At 38.8% G+C, this 16,378-nt stretch overlaps 1 protein-coding gene across 4 annotated transcripts in view; it reads right to left on the bottom strand.

Moving 5' to 3' along the window:
* caskin1 (CASK interacting protein 1) overlaps window positions 1-16,378 on the bottom strand; it is a 732,522-nt gene that overhangs the window by 17,636 nt on the left and 698,508 nt on the right. For all 4 annotated transcript variants that reach the window (XM_072269050.1, XM_072269053.1, XM_072269054.1 and 1 more), the window contains one exon: window positions 7,365-7,503. In XM_072269050.1, coding sequence (XP_072125151.1) covers window positions 7,365-7,503 — 139 coding nt within the window. The remainder of the gene's footprint in view (window positions 1-7,364; window positions 7,504-16,378) is intronic.

Genomic DNA, 16,378 nt, shown 5'->3' with positions numbered 1-16,378 from the left:
ATCATCTAAATGTGGTTTAAAAGAACATTGAGACACAAAGTAAAGGGTGCTCTTAACGAAGATAATCAAGAGCCAAACAAGGAAAATACAAGTTTGGCATTGCAGAGGTGCACCTGCAGACTTCCAATTAGAATTGAAAATTATGGGGTAAGTGGTCTAATTTTGGCATTGTATGCTTATTGGCTATAATGAGTAAACAACCTGTTTTATTTCAATGGGAATCATGATGGAAATGTAAAATACTGCCAGTCACCTACGTCTGTTCTACACTCAAACATATCCCTGCTTTTTGCCATTATTTACATCATCCTACAACATAACAGTTGAAAAATCAGTGTATAAAATAATAAGTGGCATAGACTGGGTCAATGAACAGTCTTTTTCAGGGTTGGCATCATCAAATAGAGAGCATAGACTTAAGGTGAGAGAAGAGAGACTTAATAGGACATGAGGGGCATCTTTTTACATCCAGAGGGTGGTCAATATGTGGATTGAGCTGGCAGAGGGAGTGGCTGAGGTAGGTACCGCAAAGTGGCTATAATGAGTAGTTATTCTGTTTTATTTCAATGGGAATCACTAGAGAAATGTAAAATACTGCCAATCACCTACACCATTTAAAATGTATTTGGGCAGGTACATGGATAGGAGGGGTTTAAAGGGATATGGGCCAAATGCAGACAAATGGAGATAGAAATCTTGTTGGCATGGAAGGCTTGGAAGAGCAAATCTGCAGAGAGATAGCAGGCAACTGCAGGAAACATAAAGTTGTGGTGGTAGGGGATTTTAATTTTCCATACATTGATTGGGACTCCCATACTGTTAGGGGTCTAGATGGTTTAGAGTTTGTAAAATGTGTTCAGGAAAATTTTCTAAATCAATATATAGAGGGACCAACTAGAGGGGATGCAATATTGGATCTCCTGTTAGGAAACGAATTAGGGCAAGTGACAGAAGTCTGTGTAGGGGAGCACTTTGGTTCCAGTGATCATAACACCATTAGTTTCAATTTGATCATGGACAAGGATAGATCTGGTCCTAGGGTTGAGGTTCTGAACTGGAAGAAGGCCAAATTTGAAGAAATGAGAAAGGATCTAAAAAGCGTGGATTGGGACAGGTTGTTCTCTGGCAAAGATGTGATTGGTAGGTGGGAAGCCTTCAAAGGGGAAATTTTGAGAGTGCAGAGTTTGTATGTTCCTGTCAGGATTAAAGGCAAATTGAATAGGAATAAGGAACCTTGGTTCTCAAGGGATATTGCAACTCTGATAAAGAAGAAGAGGGAGTTGTATGAAATGTATAGGAAACAGGGGGTAAATCAGGTGCTTGAGGAGTATAAGAAGTGCAAGAAAATACTTAAGAAAGAAATCAGGAGGGCTAAAAGAAGACATGAGGTTGCCTTGGCAGTCAAAGTGAAGGATAATCCAAAGAACTTTTACAAGTATATTAAGAGCAAAAGGATTGTAAGGCATAAAATTGGTCCTCTTGAAGATCAGAGTGGTCGGCTTTGTGCGGAACCAAAGGAAGTGGGGGAAATCTTAAATAGGTTTTTTGCATCTGTATTTACTAAGGAAGCTGGCATGAAATCTATGGAATTGAGGGAATCAAGTAGTGAGACCATGGAAACTGTACAGATTGAAAAGGAGGAGGTGCTTGCTGTCTTGAGGAAAACTGAAGTGGGTAAATCCCCGGGACCTGACAGAGTGTTCCCTCGGACCTTGAAGGAGACTAGTGTTGAAATTGCGGGGGCCCTGGCAGAAATATTTAAAATGTCGCTGTCTACGGGTAAAGTGCCGGAGGATCGGAGAGTGGCTCATGTTGTTCCGTTGTTTAAAAAAGGATCGAAAAGTAATCCGGGAAATTATAGGCCGGTGAGTTTAACGTCAGTAGTAGGTAAGTTATTGGAGGGAGTAGTAAGAGACAGAATCTACAAGCATTTGGATAGACAGGGGCTTATTAGGGAGAGTCAACATGGCTTTGTGCGTGCTAGGTCATGTTTGACCAATCTGTTGGAGTTTTTCGAGGAGGTTACCAGGAAAGTGGATGAAGGGAAGGCAGTGGATATTCTCTACATGGACTTCAGTAAGGCCTTTGACAAGGTCCCGCATGGGAGCTTAGTTAGGAAAATTCAGTCGCTAGGTATACATGGAGAGGTGGTAAATTGGATTAGACATTGGCTCGATGGAAGAAGCCAGAGAGTGGTGGTAGAGAATTGCTTCTCTGAGTGGAGGTCTGTGACTAGTGGTGTGCCACAGGGATCAGTGCTGGGTCCATTGTTATTTGTCATCTATATCAATGATCTGGATGATAATGTGGTAAATTGGATCAGCAAGTTTGCTGATGATACAAAGATTGGAGGTGTAGTAGACAGTGAGAAAGGTTTTCAGAGCCTGCAGAGGGACTTGGACCAGCTGGAAAAATGGGCTGAAAAATGGCAGATGGAGTTTAATACTGACAAGTGTGAGGTATTGCACGTTGGAAGGACAAACCAAGGTAGAACATACAGGGTTAATGGTAAGGCACTGAGGAGTGCAGTGGAACAGAGGGATCTGGGAATACAGATACAAAATTCCCTAAAAGTGTCATCACAGGTAGATAGGGTCGTAAAGAGAGCTTTTGGTACATTGGCCTTTATTAATCAAAGTATTGAGTACAAGAGCTGGAATGTTATGATGAGGTTGTATAAGGCATTGGTTAGACCGAATCTGGAGTACTGTGTTCAGTTTTGGTCACCAAATTACAGGAAGGATATAAATAAGGTTGAAAGAGTGCAGAGAAGGTTTACAAGGATGTTGCCGGGACTTGAGAAACTCTGTTACAGAGAAAGGTTGAATAGGTTAGGACTTTATTCCCTGGAGCGTAGAAGAATGAGGGGAGATTTGATAGAGGTATATAAAATTATGATGGGTATAGATAGAGTGAATGCAAGCAGGCTTTTTCCACTGAGGCAAGGGGAGAAAAAAACCAGAGGACATGGGTTAAGGGTGAGGGGGGAAAAGTTTAAAGGGAACATTAGGGGGGGCTTCTTCACACAGAGAGTGTTGGGAGTATGGAATGAGCTGCCAGACGAGGTGGTAAATGCGGGTTCTTTTTTAACATTTAAGAATAAATTGGACAGCTACATGGATGGGAGGTGTATGGAGGGATATGGTCCGTGTGCAGGTCAGTGGGACTAGGCAGAAAATAGTTCGGCACAGCCAAGAAGGGCCAAAGGGCCTGTTTCTGTGCTGTAGTTTCTATGGTTCTATGGATCAATCGGGCTGAACAGCCTCTTTCTATGCCTTTTAGCTCCATAAAAAATAATTTTTCATTCAACCGTTATGAATCATAAACGTGAGGGAGAAACTGGTTACTAACTTTGCTTTCAAAAGTGTAATTTTTTTGAGTGCTTATAGCTTCATAGTATCTGCACATCAGCTGCAGTCCAGTTCGTAGCACTTCGAGTTGGAAGGTTGTTTTTTCAAGATCTACACCTGAGACTTGAGCACAAAGATCTGGACTGATAATGTGTAATTCTGAAGGTCTGCTGCTCTGCTAAATGTGCAGATTTTTGGATGAGATGTAAACTGCACTCTCACATGGGTGTGGAAAAGATGCTGTGACACTCTTAGAAAACAGCAAGGGTCAGATGGACTACACCATATTTCTAGCTCCGTCAACATTGTGATTATGTTGGTTCTTGTAGCAGCTTGATGTTCTCCACATTACAGCAGTAACTAAAAGCAGAGACCTTAGAGATGCCCCTAAAAATAAAGTACTGAAAGACTGTAAAAAATAAAAATCTTCCTTTCAGAAGTGTCTTTGGGAGTACTAAGAATGCAGGCACTTGTTCTCTCTGCACCTATGATTAAAAAACAACTGCACTGGTACAAAAAATGTAATGAAAGGCTATAAACTGTGCTGCAGTCTCCAAAGTCCATGCTGAATAAAGGCCGATCAGAAATCTCCTTAGTAAAATTACTGAAAGGATTTTATTTATACCATTCAGTATAGGGCAATACAGCACTGTCATTCCCTAGATTTTTAAATAAATAGCTTATTTTATTACTTTGTGCGTAATTATATATCTGATGCCAGATTTCTTCTTCACAAGTTCCCTTTCTCCATTGACCTTTGCAATCAAAAGCTGGTCAGTTGCAAACATTCAGTAACACATATCAAGACAGACCCCCCCCCCCCAATCAATTATACATCTCCATTCATATCTACCGTAGCATTAAAATGCAATCCTTATTTTTGTTTCTTTTTCTTCTTGCAACTAGATATACATTGATTAGTTTGCTCACCTGAGAGTCTGCAGATTTAAGTCCCACTTGAGAAAGGAACATAAGGACTGGCACTCAGTTCTGAACTGAGAGAGTGACCCATAATCAGGTGTTTTCTCCAAACTGAATTTAGTAGATTCAAGAAATGGGAACGGGGCAGGCTTATCATCCTCTTGAGCCTACTCCATCGCTTAATAATATGGCTGATCTAGTCTTTGCCTCATTACACTTTCCTGCTCTCTCTTCATTCTCATTATCTCTCTTGGAATCTGATATGTTTCAATATGGTTGCTTTGTATTGTTCTAATATCCAATGTAGGCCCAGTGTATGTCAACCCTTTCATTCCATGAATCAACTTAATGAACCTCCTCTGTATTGCCCAAATGCAAGTTTATCCTGCCATAAATATGGAGGCCAAATCTGTATGAGGTTCTCCAGGTTCAGTTTCACCAGAATAATGTAAAGTTACATCTTTTTCTACTCTATATCTCTTGGAATAAAGGGCAATGTTTAGCAGCCTCTCTAATTAGCAGAAGTTCTGGATTACCATTTAATTACTTGAATTTAAGCTTCCCAGGTGCTGTGGTAGGATCCGAATTTATGTCTTTGGATCATTGGTGAAGAACTGTGACTGCAAATCTTATAATTTAACCATACCCCATAGTACAAATAGTGTTTTGTCTGAGTAATTTCAAACAGCATAATTTTACTACTTATTTAGGTCTTTCAAATAGTATCATTTGGAGAGTGGAATTATTACACTTGTGTGAGTATTTAGTGAATAAAAGCATCCTAGATCTGCCTATTAACTCCACCATGGATAATCCAAAGCTTGGTTGCAAAAGGAGGAGGGTTGGACGTGGGTCTAGCAACCCCATCCTGTAAAAACCCAGAGCTACAGGAAGGCCTCCTCCCTCGGAGAGGGAGGATCTTTGTGTGGAAAACGTATGAAATCGTGTGGGGAAAATGGAAGCCATAGGGCTGATCGATCTTCTATCGGCCCGGGACAGAGGACTCTGGCAAGCTGCAGCCCCAGTAGGGGTTATGGGTTTAGGGAGGTGAAGAAGAGATCTGCCTGTTGGAAGTATTAGGTAAAGGAGGAACATCAGAAAGGTCTTATATGTGTCACTGCACAATGAAAAGGATAATAATTACGCTGGAGTGGTGGCAAAGGGGATTCACCTTGATGTTCCATGTGATGGCCTGTTTCAGCTATAGCTTTCAACTGGATATGCAGAATTTGTTTTCCTTAGGGCTCAGAAAGCTGAGAAGGTTAAGGTGAGACCTAACTGAGGTATATAAAATTATGAGGAGCATAGTGCGGATAGATAGTGAGAAACTTTTCTCCTTAGCAGAAACATTGATATGTTTTAGATAAGGAGTCAGAGATTTAGAAGGACTTGAATTTTTTCACCCAGAGCATGGTTCCACAAGGTCCCACATGGAAGGTTGGTTAGGAAGGTTCAATTGTTAGGTATTAATATTGAAGTAGTAAAATGGATTCAGCAGTGGCTAGATGGGAGACGCCAGAGAGTGGTGGTGGATAACTGTTTGTCAGATTGGAGGTCAGTGACTAGTGGTGTGCCTCAGGGATCTTACTGGGTCCAATGTTATTTGTCATATACATTAATGATCTGGATGATGGGGTAGTAAATTGGATGAGTAAGTATGCAGATGATACTAAGATAGGTGGAGTTGTGGATAATGAAGTAGGTTTTCAAAGCTTGCAGAGAGATTTAGGCCGGTTAGAAGAGTAGGCTGAAAGATGGCAGATAGAGTTTAATGCTGATAAATGTGAGGTGTTGCATTTTGGTAGGACTAATCAAAATAGGACATACATGGTAAATGGTAGGGCATTAAAGAATGCAGTAGAGCAGAGGGATCTAGGAATAATGGTGCATAGTTCCCTGAAGGTGGAATCTCATGTGGATAGGGTGGTGAAGAAAGCTTTTGGTATGCTGGCCTTTATAAATCAGAGCATTGAGTATAGGAGTTGGGATGTAATGTTGAAATTGTACAAGGCATTGGTGAGGCCAAATTTGGAGTACTGTGTACAGTTTTGGTCACTGAATTATAGGAAAGATGTCAACAAAATAGAGAGAGTACAGAAAAGATTTACTAGAATGTTACCCGGGTTTCATCACCTAAGTTACAGAGAAAGGTTGAACAAGTTGGGTTTTTATTCTTTGAAACGTAGAAAGTTGAGGGGGGGACTTGATAGAGGTATTTAAAATTATGAGGGGGACAGATAGAGTTGACGTGGATAGGCTTTTTCCATTGAGAGTAGGGGAGATTCAAACAAGAGGACATGAGTTGAGAGTTAAAGGGCAAAAGTTTAGGGGTAACATGAGGAGAAACTTCTTTACTCAGAGAGTGGTAGCTGTGTGGAACGAGTTTCCAGCAGAAGTGGTTGAGGCAGGTTCGAAGTTGTTATTTAAAGTTAAATTGGACAACTATATGGACGGGAAAGGAATGGAGGGTTATAGGCTGAGTGCAGGTCAGTGGGACTAGGTGAGAGTAAGAGTTCGGCACGGACTAGAAGGGCCAAGATGGCCTGTTTCCGTGCTGTAATTGTTATATGGTTATATGGTTGAAATCTGGAGTGTACTTCCTGAGGCATTGGTGGATACAGGTTCTCTTACAATATCTAATAAATATTATGATGTTCTTAAAATTTAATGGCATTGGGCTGGGACTGGAAATTGGGAGTGGTATTAGTAGACACTAAATTACCAGTATGGACAGAGTTAGTTGAAGGACCTGTTTCAGTACATTATAACTCTATGTTGTTGATTATGAACTATGTTACTTTAAGTCTTTCACCCCATTAATAATTGTCATGTGACTAACCCCTGGGTTTTAGTAATGTTTTGTAGAAAGATAACAGCTAGATTCATGTTTGTACATTCTGCAGCAGACCTTGTTAAAGGTTATGAACCCATTGAACATACATATTCAAAAGTATTGAAAAGAACCAGGAAAGTGGGCGTAATGCTCCTTTATCATTAGATTCTTTCATTTTTGTTCATTTATGGGCCTCAAGCACAAACTATCTAAAATGATCCCCAAAAAAAGAAGGCAAATGTAGAATGCCCACGACTCACCCAACTTTGTGATACCAATTTCCTGAAGGTCCTCCCAGGTGATATCAGTGATAAACTCAATGTTTTCATAACCATTCTCCACGAGTGTCTTGTAATATTGAGCAAGGCCAATGATTGAGAGCCATTCCATCAGATCATTCTTGAGAAAAGAAACAGAAAAACATTGATAATGTTTTTGTACTAGAATAAGGAGATTTAAATACAAACCAACAGGTCTGAAGATACAAAGGATCAATTAACATATTTACCTTTAGGATCAGAATGTCATCTTACTTGATGAGCTTTCTATGTAATGTGACCACTTCAGACATCATATGCATATTTGATGAAACATAATTGGTCAAGTTTCTGCTTTGGGAAAATTTCACCCAAAGTGCATTTGAAATTGCACTGGCTAGATTACAATTCCGTTTACAACTAAAATTGTAATCACAGGAACAAAACTTTCATGAGCATTGCAGTATCTGTTTGTTGTAATTACCATCTCTGGCAATCAGCAAAAACTAGGGAAATGTAAAATCTTACTTATATTACTACATTATTTTTAAAAGGCAGATTCTAGCAATTGCATTTGGACTGAAATTCAGCAGGCAGACCACTTCACTATTGTAAATGCTTCAGAGATTGTTATTAAATAAGCTTTTTTTAAAATTGTAGCATAATTTATATCTGTTGCTATCAATCATTTTATACTTATAAATGCTCAACAAATTGTGGGTTCTACAACAACCTTAGGGCAGCTGGAATGAGGTTGTGAATGAGAAAGAAGCACAGATTAATATTCAATACAAAAAATACTGAACTGCCATACCATTTAATCACTCACCATGGAAACACATGATACTTCCATGAAACACACTTCCAAAGTCTACAGATTTAGTTCTCGGTGTTATTAGTAAAACCACCATCAGGTTATCTGGAGGAAGAACTGAATAAGAAATGCATTCCTGGAAGCAGAGTTGACAGTTTTCACATGCTCCATTCAGAGCTCTCCGGTATTCTAGAGCTTTCTTAGAACTACAGTACATAGCAGCTCATAGTCATGTCTTTCAAAGAAGTACATTAACCACAGAGCTGCATAAAAGGGAGGGTGGAGTGAAATATGCTCTTTAGAATTCATCCTTCAGTCAAAAGAGAGCAACATAAAAAATCAAAAGGCACAGAGAATCTAACTGAGACAAGACAACAGAGGAGTCTTTCTGTCCTATACTGGCCTAAAAAGCTTTGAGGAAATAGTGATAGGCAGGTCTGCAAAACATTCAGACAAAGGATTTATTGATTCACTTGTTCCAAAGCCATTGTGTAATGTTGACAAGTATTCATGTAAAGTTTACTGCACAGAATTTGTTTTGAGGGAAATTGCAACCAATACTCGGTCCTTTTTCTCAGCATGTTTTCATAAAATTTGCATTTCTTTTTTCATTGATCATTGGCTGATAAAAATGCAATAACTTTTGATGAAAACTGTAATCTGTCCTTCAAACAGATATCAACACAGCCATCATGCATCACATTCACAAGTGTAGCCATGGGCAGGTAAATCTAAATATCAATTCACTTCAATAAAATGGGCCTTTTCCTTTGAGGCCAGGTGACTGTCTAGCATTGAAATTTCACAGCAGGGTTGGTTACAGAGTGCAAATGCTTGCCCTCCAAATAAATGTACCACCATTTTGGTTGTAAATTCTTGAGTTTTCTGCACGTGAGAGAGAAAAAAAAATGAAAAGCCAATGTTCAGCATGTGGAAAGTCTGCAACATGAATTCTCAGTCAGACAAACCTCATATGTTTTATCTGTGTATATAATTCAAAACTCCAGTTCAGGATTTCCTGCTACCAGACCATGCTACCTGAATCAGGAAGTTATGGGTTCAAGTCCTGCTTTCAGGGTTGTGAATATAATTTTACAAAATAAATATCCCAGAGCAGTGTTGAGATCATGCTGCTTTGCTAGAGGTGCCATCTTTGAGATGAATCTCCAACTATTCTTTCTGGTATTTGTAAAAGATTTCACAGAACAGATTGGAAGGAAAACAAGAGATTTCTCCCTAAACTCCTGGCCAACAGTTATCCCTCTTTTATAAATAATCATCTCATCATTTCCACCTTGCTATTGGTGGGAGCCTTCTGTGCAGAAATTGTTTTTTAGGTTTCCTACCATAGAACAGTAGTTACCCTTAAATAGAACAGTTCTTCAGTGGCTGAAAAGAAGTCTAGATGTCCTGGTCATGAAAAGCTTTGTATAAATACCTGTTTTCCTTTTCTTATTAATAGAACTTCCTCTTATAATCAGTACATCCAACAAATCAAATCCCTGGCCACTAAAGACAATGCATAATTATTCCTTTCCTGTAAGAGAAAGGGTCAACCTTTCCTTTTACAAACCATATAAAGGGAGTACTTTGCATTTAATATTAAGTTAAATAGGTAATTCAAGTTTGTGATTTGCAATGCAGTGAGAAAGCTCAAACGTCAAAGTTCAACTTATGCACACTCACCACTCCTCTGTTCATTGACCCACATTGCCCCAGTCTGACAATGCCATGAATTTTTTTTTAGAATTCTCATGCTTGATTTTAGATCTCTCAATCCCATTGGTCCACCCTGTGGTAAACCATGTATATATGTTGTAACTCGGTTACCTGTCTGGACACACCCCTCTGCTGACTGCCCCTGTGGCTCCTCCCACAGAGTCCTGTACAAAGGTGTTCGCCTTGCCCCTCCCCCTCAGTCTGGGGGCAGACACTCACTGTGGAGGTCATATTGTACAGCGAATAAAAGCCTTTCAGTATTTTACCAAACCTCAGTCTTTTGGAGTAATTGAAGGTGCTTCACACCCTGACTCACTAATGTTCCAAAACTCCTCACTCTTCTCATCCCTGATTTTAAATTTTCATGACTAGAAGCCCTACTTTCAGCTATTGAAACAAAAAAACCCCCTGGATTTCTCTCCTTAAACCGTTCAACCTCGTCATAAGATGCTCCGGATTTCCCATTTCCATGATGCAATATTTAGCCTATTATCTCTTTTTGTGAGTCAGTGTCAAATGTTACATGATAACACTCCTCTGAAATGCCTTGGTATGATTTATTATGTTATAGAAACCACAACATCATCATGTCAAGGGTAAGCACATATACGAAACATACAATCACATCTCAGGAGTTACTGTACAGTTCACATTACTGCATTACTGTACTTTTAGAACAAAGAGAACACAGTTGTAGAGTCATGCAGCTTTAAAACAAAAAACATTTAAATTTCAGTTTGTTTTTGCAAGCCACCTACCAATGAATTAAGAACAGAAACTGCTATCAGCAATTTGACACGCACAGAGACATGCATTGCAAACATTACACTGTATCTTATTTATAGTAACTCCATCAGAACTACTGCTGATGCAGGGAATACACGATGAATTGACAACTGTGTGAAAATGCTGTCTAATATACAATGGACATTGGGTACCTATCAATAATTTGATGCAATAACAGAGATTCCAATGAAGAAACTGGATATGCAAGAGCTAAAAAGTTAAAAATCCAGTCAATCAAATCATTGTAAACCTATACTATGATGCAGCCTTTATATCAATAATTAGCAATCTTACATTTTTATTTACTTTATTATTTACAATATACATGCTATCATAATGGAGTTTCCTTCCTCTATCAGTGTGGAAACATATTTAGAATATGTGAAAAATTAAATATTAAAACAAAAATAATTCATGTCTGCTAATGTATGCAAGATAATGCAGTTCAAGTTACAGAATTTTTTTATTTATACATGTTTTCCTCATGATATATTTTTGCTTTGCATGCACTGCAAAATAAACACAATTTACAATCACAGATACAAAGAAAGCACATTTAACACACATGCCACATTAATGATGTATTTCAGACGCATGCAGAAATAGTTAATGAATTTGTTTATATTTTTCAGATTGCATCTAAAACTTTAGCTTCTTTTTTAATCAGATCTCAATAAAATTTGGGATCAATTGAAGCTCACTGTCTTTATTTAAACTGTATTTACTTACTAATTATGTAATATTTTGCGGCTATAGTAGATTGTGTGATCTCTCTTCCATTCTCTGGGTGATTATCACATGTGATTGTTTTAAAAGTTCCCAACTGTGTCATGCCTATTAAACCAGGATCTAGCTAGCACTGTAGTATTAACCATAACCAAAGCTCTTTGGAAGTGTTTACATCATGTACCAATTGATGTGAAATTCACATCACTATATTCTGCTTAGTAAGGTCATTCACCAGGAACAGTATGGACTTCTGGTTTGTATAAACATGTAACATTAAATTATATTTTGACTCAGTTTTGATCCATTATGTGGAAAAATCTGATAACTTAAACTACAGGTTGTAAAATTCCATGATCAACACCTTAGATAGGTTCCTTTACAAAATCAAACAGAAAATCAACTCTGGATGATCAATTCACCCGACCAATGTTTTAAAGAAAATTTGAAAAGGTGCCCTCTGGATGGCCCACAATGACAAGTGCTCTCTGACACTTCCAGAGCATGAGCTGGAAGATGAAGCAGAACAAAGTTCTACTGTCAGTTCAAATGCATTTTTATTCCTGTAAGGTGCTTTTTAATAGGATTTCTAGGCATTGTGAACTTTCTCAATTATGTCACCTTTAGTAGCCAATCATAAAGATGTACAGTGTTTTAAATAAATACAGCCCAGATACAGTATTTTATTAATGACTGGTTGATAAACAGTGCACTTATATCAGAGGCCATACTGTAATAGAGATTCAACATGAGATGCTGCCATATTTAGAATAACCAAAAGTATAAAGTGAAACGTGCACATGTAGGTAGAACTAATTAATCAGCCTCTTGACCTCTGTTGCCTCTCTAACTGGGTAATTCTGGCAGCAACAGACTGACTAGATGAGAATATTGGCCATAGAGTTGAAGAATTGTTGGAAGATCAGTAGTGTTGTCCTCTGTCCTCTGCTCCAGAGGGATGCCACTTGGGCTAAAAGAGGATGAAAAAGAGGAGATAGAGTGAAACTGGGACTAAAAGTGGGAAGAAGTACTACTAGGTCAACACACACAAAATGCTGAAGGAACTCAGCAAGTCAGGCAGCATCTACAGAAATGAATAAACAATTGATGTTTCAGGCCGAGGCCCTTCATCAAGACCAGAAAGGAAGGGGGAAGACATCAGAATAAAAGGTGGGGGGGAGGGGAAGGAGGACTAGCTGGTAGGTGATAGATGAAGCCATGTAGATGGGCAAGGTAAAAGGCTGGAGAAGAAGGAATGTGACAAGAGAGGAGAATGGACCATGGGAAAAAGGGGAAGAAGGAGAACACCAGGGAGAGGTGATAGACAGGTGAGGAGTAGAGGAAAGAGGCCAGAGTGGGGAATAGAAGAAGAGGGAAGGGGGAGGAGAAAAGGAAAAAAATACCAGAAGGAGAAATCGATGTTCATGCCATCAGTTTTGAGGATACCTGGACGGAATAGAAGACTATATGGACTAACATGTCGTAATGGGAATGGGGATAGGAATTAAATAGCTCTAAATGTTAAAATGTACCAATTGTATGGAATTGTTTGTATTTCAAACTGAAAACAAAACCTCAAGCTGTGTTGATGATCAAATTCTTTCAGTAGATAAGATAACGTCTTAGCAGCAAAGTGGATATTCCACTATTAGACATTAAATCTTGAATGAAAATTCTTCACTGTGGTTTCATTCATTTCTAATCTGGTGCTAAAGCTTCCATTTAGATTTATTTCCACTTCAGTTGTGTCCTTTCAGAGTTTGGTCTACTATCATCCACTTTTATGATTATCAGGCTAGAATTTACTAAGTATTAACAATATGTAAACAATGTATCCCAATACGCAAGTTGACAACTTGTGAGCAAAAATGACCCCATAAACTCCAAGTTCCAACATAGTGCTGGCGGATCTGCATCTCTGCAACGGTATCATGTTGAAAACACAGTGTATTTCATAAAACTGCTATATTTACTTACTTGTTGCCCATTAATTTCATCCTTCCTCTGCAACTAGATCCTCGACTTCCTAAATGGAAGACCACAATCTGTGCAGATCAGAAGTAAGATCTCCACCTTGCTAATAATCAACACTGATGCACCTCAAGGATGTGTACTTAGCCCACTGCTCTACTCTCCCTGCACTCATGACTGTGTGGCTAAGCACAGCTCAAATGCCATCTATAAATTTGCTGGTGACACAACTACTGTTGGTAGAATTTCAGATGTTGATAAGAGGGCATACAGGAGCGAGATATATCAGTTAGTTGAGTGTTCTCACAGCAACAACCTTGCATTCAACATTAGTAAGACCAAAGAACTGATTATGGACTTCAGAAAGGGTAAGATGAGGGAACACAAACAGTCCTCATAGAGAGATCAGAAATGGAAAGAATGTGCAATTTCAAGTTCCTGGGTGTCGACATCTCTGAGGATCTACCCTGGGTCCAACATATCGATGCAGCTATAAAGAAAACATGACAGTGGGTATATTAGGAGTTTGAGGAGATTGGGTATGTCACCAAAGATACTCCCAAATTTCTACAGGTGTACCATAGGGAGCATTCTAGCTGGCTGCAACGCTGTCTGGTATGGGGGGTTCCATTATGTTCCTTGTCAGTCAGTTCCTTGGAGTGACAGAGGATGAGACATGACCTGATAGAGGTGTATAAGATATGACCTGCTAGAGGTGTAGAAGATGATGGCAGGCATTGATCGTGTGGATAGTCAGAGGTTTTTCCCCAAGGCTGAAATGGCTAACACGAGAGGGCAGTTTTAATGTGCTTGGAAGTAGGTACAGAGGAGATGTCAGGGGTAAGTTTTTTATGCAGAGAGTGGTGAGTGCATGGAATGGGCTATTGATGATGGTGGTAGATACAATAGGGTCTTTTAAGAGACTCTTGGATAGGTACATGGAACTTAGAAAAATGGAGGGCTATGGATAATGCTAGGAAATCTCTAAAGTAAGTACATGTTTGGCACAGCATTGTGGGCCAAAGGGCCTGTATTGTGCTGTAGGTTTTCTAAGTTGCTATGTGCACTAGCCCCTGTAGTATCCAGGACATCTTCAAGAAGTGATGCCTCAAAAAGGTGGCTTCCATCGTTAAGGGCCCCCATCACCAGGGACATGCCCTGCTCTCATTGCTTCTTCCCCTCTGTCATCCAATTTCTGAATGGACATTGAACCCAAAAACACTACCTCACTACTTTTATTTTTGTTTTTATATTTGCACTACTTACTTAATTTAACTATTTAATATATATACTTACTGTAATTCAGTTTTCGCCCCTATTATTAAGTATTGCATTTTACTGCTGCATTAAAGACATCAAATTTCATGACATTGTCAGTGATATTAAACCTGATTCTGATTCTGAAAGATGCATCTAGTAATTAACAAAGTAAGGACCATTTTGCTGATTTGGGAATTGCTAATGCCTGCCTTTTCTCCCCCTCTCTCTTGACATATTGTTTTCTCTTTTATTTTTTTCTCTCTTTACCTGTCTTTGAACTCAAGCCCTCTTTCCCTGAGCTAATCCTTCCACGATCTGCTTTGTTTAGTTTTCAGATCTCTCTGCTTATTCAGTTGTTCACCAGGTTTTTGTTTATTGAGTAGCTGTCACTGGGGTGCAATCACCTTGAAATTTCAAAAACTTTGTGGCTAATGTATGTTGCAGTTGAAAAGTACAAGTCTGACCTACTTCTGTAATGGTTTGTGCTTAAATTTGGCCTGTTTCTGGAAGTTTTGAGCTGACCCATTTCTACTTTATATTGAATAACTTCAAGTATGGATTCCCATAGAAATTTTGCTAAAATATTTTGGAATGTAACAGAATTAGATGTAAGCTAATTGGCTTTATAATGTGAGTCATTCTGAATTGCAGTTAATTATATTGTGATGTGAGTTAGATTGTAAGAACAAACAAAATAGAATCAGGAATAGGCCATATGGCTTCTGCAGATTGTCCCTCCTTTCAGCAAGATCATAGAACCATAGAACACTACAGCACAGAAAACAGGCTGATTTTCCATTGAAATCCCTTCCCTGTCTGAACTATAGAAAATCCGGGACTCTCTAGTATTCAGAAACTTTTGGCCTCAGTCTTGAATATGCTTAATGACTTGTAGACTTAAGAAGTAGAGTATCTCAAGGATTTACAACCCATTTAGCAAATAAATATCTGCAAAACTCAGTACAAAATGGCCGATTCTCCTATTTTAATGCTTTGCTCCAGTGCTAGATATAATAGAGAATGGAAACAGCTTTCCAGCAGCTACATTGACGTCCCTTTCAAAGTCTTGTATGGGTTCCAAACTCCAGTAAGTAAACCCTAATTCTACTCACAGTACATTTCTTCATGCCAGTATTCATCCTAGTGACTGTGCTGCACTACCTTTAAGACAAATAGAGGTTTCCTTCAATATAAAACTACATGCAGTGCTCCAGGTGTGATTTCACCAAGTGCCGCATAAATGTAACAAGAATTCCTTTGTTCCTACTCTTCTTTCAATTTGCTGAATGGAATTCCTGTCCATGAAATGGTGTTTGAAAATATAAAGTACGGGGATTGAAATCAGATACCTTCAGGTGTGCATTGACCTTTTGCCTCTAGAATTGAGTGTTACATACAGTATGATGAGCTGACGTACTTGCAGCCATCATTTGCTACTTGGAAACAACAATGACCCGAAACAACTGCAGCCCCATTGGAATTGATGCAAACTGAGGAAGATATGTCTGAATCCATAGCACTTTTTGAATTCTGGGTTTTTCACTTTGCCCCCATGAGCAAAAAAAAAACTTCATCCAGCCTGTGCCCAACACCTAAAAAAGTAATGTTAAAATACAGGAAGAAAATTTCAGTGGATGAGATTGACTGGCAAAGTTTGTTTGTCAATGTAGAAAAGAAGTATTTAAAAATGATTAATGGAAGATTTTAGTCCTTGATAGTTCAAATATTCCATATTACTGTA

The sequence above is a fragment of the Mobula birostris genome, chromosome 9 (assembly GCF_030028105.1).
Source record: "Mobula birostris isolate sMobBir1 chromosome 9, sMobBir1.hap1, whole genome shotgun sequence".
NCBI classification, from domain to species: domain Eukaryota; kingdom Metazoa; phylum Chordata; class Chondrichthyes; order Myliobatiformes; family Myliobatidae; genus Mobula; species Mobula birostris.
The sequence above is the reverse complement of the archived record's forward strand: the minus strand, read 5'-3'. Positions and strand labels throughout refer to the sequence as shown.